General features: G+C 37.9%; 1 protein-coding gene across 1 annotated transcript in view; it reads right to left on the bottom strand.

The window, feature by feature from the left end:
- Window positions 1-6420, bottom strand: part of LOC102840508 (caspase-12-like) — a 21682-nt gene that overhangs the window by 3195 nt on the left and 12067 nt on the right. The window contains exons 6-9 of the mRNA XM_006833955.1: window positions 5681-5760; window positions 4910-5083; window positions 3793-4027; window positions 2725-2868 (exon numbers count right to left, since the gene is read on the bottom strand). Of these exons, the coding sequence (XP_006834018.1) occupies window positions 2725-2868; window positions 3793-4027; window positions 4910-5083; window positions 5681-5760 (633 nt within the window). The remainder of the gene's footprint in view (window positions 1-2724; window positions 2869-3792; window positions 4028-4909; window positions 5084-5680; window positions 5761-6420) is intronic.

The raw sequence follows: 6420 nt of genomic DNA on the forward strand, positions 1-6420 counted from the left end.
TTTATCTTCTTGAGCTGATCTTTGAAATTTTCTGTTCAGCTCTTGGACCTCTTCAATTCTTTAGATAAAAATCTTTAGATATTAAGGATCGTATTTAGGTCCATGTATCCCAACATTCTATCTCTAACTTAGTTTTCCTTTCTGAAACATAAAACTATGCAATTCTCTATTCTTCTTTCCATCTTAAAATATCCCAAAGGCACCTCAAACCTTCCAGCAGCATTTCCCATTTTAATAAAAGTATCAAAGTCATCCTCTAGCACACCAGAGTCACCTTCATCATCTTCTCTTGTTTGTCTCCCATCCTACTAAGACACCAGGTTATACTAAATGTAATTTTTGGATTAACCAACTTAAAAATCTATCATCATTTCACATGACCTAAAATAATGCAGTAGCTTTTGACTTGATCTCCCTGTATCTCTCTATAGCCACTGTTGCTTTACTCTAATCCATTCTCCAGAGAGAATCCAGAGTGATCATTGAAACATTAACACCACATTGCTTAATTGCTTATATCCCAAGAACATTTCCTATTATTAGTAGTATGAGGGCCAGTCCTTCCCAAACATATCTGGTCTTCAATCTGCCTGCCCCTCTAGACACCTTACTGGACTTTGTGTCCCAGCCACACTGATTTTCTCTTCCAAATTCCATTGCTTCTAATGTTCTCCATTCAAACTGTTATTTTTATCTAGACTATTCCTCTCTTACCCTTGACTTTTTACCTCGTTTATCTTTTCAATGTCAGCAAACATTTTTTTTAAAAGCACTTATCATAATGGGCAAACATCATTTATTTCAATGTTACTGCAGGGCCCCATCCCCCACCCCTATTTTACTTCCGTCTCCCTGGCATATCTATCCACTCTATCATGTTTGATTTAATCATGCGTCATATACTCTGAACCTAGTCCAATCTCAGAAAATAATCAACACTGAAGAATCTGGTTATAATAAGTAAGTCTACACATTTTTCATACTGAACTTTATTTTCTCAACAAAATTAGATAATTTTTCAGAGTGTGTATCAGAATTTTTCATTCTGATTTAACTTACTTTAACAACTAAAAGTATATAATTCCTCTTTCCATAAAACCTTAAAATATCAATATATAAAACAAACATAAATTGAACTAAGGTAGTTTTGGAAGTGTTCTGTTATTTGAAGGAGGCATAGGGACTGAAGTGCTTGTATTGCCTTTATCTAATTCTATAGACTAGGTTTTGAGTGATTTCTGATGGTGGCATGAGTTAAGCACTGAGCTGCTAACTGAAAGGTTAGTAATTCAAACCCATCAGCTGCTCCACAAGTGTGGTACCATTAATGCAATTAATATGGCTTTTCTATCCAAAATCTTCTTAAATTCCAAGAAATGATTAGGTGGGTCTATGCCAACAGGATGCACAGTACTGTAACACCAAGATTGGCTAGTTTTGCCATTTACTAGATTATAAAGGAGCCATCTCAGAAACAGGAACACAGCTATGAGTGGCACATGAGATCCCTACCTGAAAAATTAGGGTGGCATGGAGAGAAAGATCAGCTTCAGGCTTCCTAGCCAATGGACAAAGTAAAGCTAAGTACCTAACAACAGGAGACTGGCTTGTAGAATGTGCCCTTTGGGCATTTACAGACTAGCTAAAGGTGCTTTGTAACACTTGCACAGGCAGGGCAGAATCCAAGGGACCACATGACTGAGAGACTGAAGACAAGACTGGTGCATGCTTGCAGTATGGCAGAGAAGAGACTAGAGAACTTCTACATCCTGAGTTGTTTCTGATGCTGAATTGCACCCTGTTCATTTTCCTAATAAACCTCATAATTGTGAGTATTGTCTATGAGTTCTATGTATCTACTGGAACTGATATCAAACCTGATGAGCAGAGAGTGCTATGGAAGGGAAAGTTGGTGTCAGGATAGGGAGAAGAAGGTTGAAGGGTAGAAGCATGTCTGACAAAAATTGGCTTTGGATTGACTTAGAGTTTAATTCTGCTTCCCCCTTGTCAATCCAGAGGAAGTCATATATGGTCTCTCTGCCTGCCATACTATTGTGGCAGGACAAAGACAAGTATGTCTTTCAGAAATTCTGCAGAGCAGTGCTGTCTGTCCTTCAGGGTCATTATGACTCAGAATCGATTCGATGGCAGTGGGTTTGGCTTTCTTTCCTGAGTTACACTCTGATGATTCTCTAGTTCCTCTTTACTCAAGTGTGACTGGAAATGTTTTAGAAGGCTGAATCTCAGATCTCACCCCTAACTTTCTGAATCAGAATCTGAATTTTAACAAGGCCTTCAAGTGAGTCTTTGGCTGTGGCTGTGTGCCGTGGAGTTGGTTCCGACTCATAGTGACCCTGTACAGGGTTTCTGAGGCTGTAAATCTTTACAGGAGCAGAACGCCTCATCTTTCTCCCGCAGAACAGCTGGTAGTTTCAAACTGCTGACCTTGCGGTTCATAGCCCGATTTGTAACCACTACACTACCAGAGAGTGTTTTAAATTTGGATCCTCACCAAAATCTTCTCAATTTGAAAATGTCCCTCTAAATCAAAATTCATAGAATCCTAACTATAAAAGTCTCGGTATCTTAAATCTCTCATCTGCTTAACCAATACTTAGAGATGAGAAGAAATTTTTTCATTAGTGACTAAGATTTGATCATAGTCAAGGCTGTTATCTATAAAATAATAATACATTTATAAATCCACTCCATGAAGTTACTTACGTGGGGTTGATGCTTTGAAAGCAATAAAGTCCTTTTCCACATGGGTCTTTGTTATTGCATCACTCTGGATGGGATGTTGAGTGGTCTGTAAACTACTTGCAGAATCTGCTCCCATGTCAGCCATCCAAACAAATCCAGTACCTTCTGAGGGAGACATCCATCCACCAACCATGGTTTACATTTCTTATGAAAGATGTTATATTTACATGTACATACTATCTCTTTTGTCATTATATCTTAACTTCTGCATGTTTCAACACAGTGTTTATTAAAAAATAGAATCATGTTCTTGCCATAAAAGGAGTCCCTGAGTACTGCAAACACTTAATTAACCTTGACTGCAAACTGGAAGGTTAGGAGTTCTAGATCACCCTTAGGGACATCTGAAGAAAGACCTGGTGATCTACTTCTGATAAGCTGTCATTGTTTAATATCATTGAGTTGGTTCCAAATAATAGCAACCCTGTATAGGCTTTTCAGAGAGCAGCTGGTGGGTTTGAACTGTCCGATTTATGGTTCACAATTCAGTGCTGATAAGTTAGTGATTGAAAACTCTGTGGAGCACAGTTCTATTTCGATACATAGGGTGTCACCATGGTTAGAATGAACTCAACAACAACTGGTACTGCTCAAAAAGCTCCCTCACTGACTGTGAACAGAACAGAATTAACTTAAGTTTGTCATTTTGACAACTTTGTTTCTTTAAAAATGGTATAGACTAAATATAATTTCTTTATTGACTGGATTTAATACAGTAAAACCTGGGAAAGTCAGAACCTGTGCAAAGAAGGTGGAAACATGTATGTGAAAGAATCCTCATTTTCTACAAAAACCAGACATTTAAAAAATGGTAAGACTATATGCTGTCAAAGGAAGAAATATTGCAAGACCTGGAATAACAAGGCAGTCCCATGAAGGTTAGTCTCTCACTGTAAAAAAAAAACTAAAAGGTTAGTTCTCTCCAAATCCATCACCCATCCCTGATGAGTGAAGGATAAACACCCAGGCTAGAAAATAAGAGTGCATGGTCACTCCTTCTCTCCTCAGGGTTCCCCAAATCAGTCTTACCACCTCTGCAGGCTTGCATGATGATAACTTTAGGTTTATCTTTCAGGTTCTGGCAATTCCTGTTGTTGAATATTTGAAAGATAGTATCATCTTTCAGAATATCTCGCTGTTGTGAACTGTAGCTCTTTCCACAGATTCCATCCAAGATGCCATGGGACATAAATACCAGAAATGTGCTGTCTGAGGACTTGTGCTCTGGGCGGGCAGCAAACTGCTTTAGCTCTATTTCCATTTCCTGAAAGAGACTCCACAATTGCTATTGAGGAACACTCCATGAAAAGTTTATGCTCAAAAGGCATATGGCATTCATAGAAAGAAGCAAACACTGACAAATAGGTGATACAAAGTGGGTACAATTGTGAAAAAAAATAATATTCTGACATAAACCCCCAAATTTAGATGTTTAGAGTAAAGACAGAAGAGTTTTCACAGGGCATCTAATTTAATGGTTTTCATTAGAATGTTAAATTTCTACAGGTGGGGAATGTAGAATAATATGTGCAAGGAAGGGAAATGATAAGTCTCAAATAGCTTTGTTCATCAGTTTTACACCTTGGGACTCCTGTTAAGCTTTTATTCATGACTGGGAGTGAAAGAGCAAGAAGCAGAGAGAACAATCTGAAAAATTAGAATCACGCATTAAATTCCTTTATCATGAAACTTCGCAAAGGGAGGTCCACATGATTTTCTAAAGCCACCCAAGGTACATTTGGCAGTCAAAATGACAATTTTTTTTTGTATGTATTTATGCAAATTTTGCCTATTATGTTCTTAAACTTACATTTAATACAAGATATTGAAATTACAAGAATCTCATGAACTTATTATATAGGTAGCTGGCAATTTGAGGTCCCAGAGCTTGTATCTGACTCAGCCCAGATGGAGGGCTTCAGAAGGAGCCAACATTTTTTAGCTGTTTAGTGAAATACTGCTGTAGAAAGAAGCTCTAAATCTCTGCTATAAGACTATGCATGGGAGGAGGCTGAAATCCTGGGAGCCCTAACTTAGAGAAAACACAATTCCTGTAACAGCATACATTTTGTTTTTGCAACTTCCAGAGACAGATTCAAACTGTTTAAGAGGGAAGCAGGTTTGTTCTGATCTTGGTGGGCCTTACCTGAGCTGTGAGATTCTGTTTAACAACCACTAAATATCCAAGATTTTCCAGCAGGTATTGCATTGACATAATGTCAATTTCTGCCCCAGCTCGAGTAGTAAGATGGTCAAATTCTTTGTTGCAGATGATAAGGGCAAGGCGTGTCCGGCCTTCCTTTTCCATCACTGAATATATCTGTATATAACAAACACAAAGCTATTTGCGTCCTCTCTTGTGTCCTCAAAGTCCATACAAAACCAGAAAACCACCACTGTCTTTTTATTTACTCCAATTCATGACAATCACATGTGTGTCACAGTAGAACTGTGCTCCATAAGGTCGTCAGTGGCTGACTGTTTTGGAAGTAGATCACCTGCCCTTTCTTCCAAGGTAGCCTGAGTGAATATGAACCTTGAACCCTTTAATTAACAGTTGCACTACCCATGGACTACCCCCACCCCCCCACCGCTGTCCCACATTTTAAACAGGTTCTTATAATTTTGGGTGGTCTTCTGGAAAGCTATGGAAATAAAAATATATTCTGATGAGGAAAGAGATTCCAGACTAAAAATATGGACTGGATGTTTATTTTAGGAACTTGGCTAGAATGTATAGAGTTCAAAGTGTTCCAGACTGTGGAGGAATCTAATGTAAGGAAAACTATTAGATAGCATTTTATGAACTTTGGCCTGATCTTAAGGCATTTATGACAAGAAGTAAAAATTTCCGGTAAGTCCCCAGTGTCCCATTTGAGTGGGCAATTGTATGTCTCCCTCTTCTTAAGCATATCACCTGATTTGCCTTTTTTCTCTTCATTTGTTGGAAATGATCAGGAGGGCAAAGCTTCAATTCATTATCGGCTTCCTGCAGAACTATAAGAAAAATTACGGACAGCTCAATAAACAATCCTACAAATCTTTTGGTTGTTATCACATCCTTGAGAAATGTTTACTTCCAGCCAACAGAAAAGTTGAATATAAGAAAAACCATATTGGGAACCAATTTTTCAAAAACAAATTTTCTCCTTTTCTGATTAACACTCGTCATGTCTTATTTAGACAAAACCAAAATTCTTGATCACTTTTCTTTCTCTTCCTGCTTCTTACTGAGCCCACCATGTATTTCTGTGTTTCTGTTCATGGTTACAGTATTGACTCATCTTTCAGCTCTCACACATCAGTCACATAAACACATAACCTAAAATTTGAGTGAAGGCCTAATGTTCAGGGCAAAGGTCACAGGATGTTATTTAAAAGAGTTTTCTTCACATTAGATTCCCTCATATCCTAGAACACACTTGAAACCTATACCACTCAGACAAAGTTCCTATAATAAATGCTCAGATCAAGTCCAACGTTTTTAGTCTGAGGTCTTATCTCTATCCTCATAGATGCCCATTAAGCTTAGTCAAATCATTCTTCAGATATTGGAACTTAGTTTACAATATCCTCACTTTCTCTAACACAAACAGAAGAGTTACAACATTGTCATGTTTTGACAGTTCTGTGCATTATAACATGTATGTCTTAGAT

This window comes from Chrysochloris asiatica, unplaced genomic scaffold (assembly GCF_000296735.1).
Source record: "Chrysochloris asiatica unplaced genomic scaffold, ChrAsi1.0 scaffold00008, whole genome shotgun sequence".
Classification (NCBI taxonomy): Eukaryota; Metazoa; Chordata; class Mammalia; order Afrosoricida; family Chrysochloridae; genus Chrysochloris; species Chrysochloris asiatica.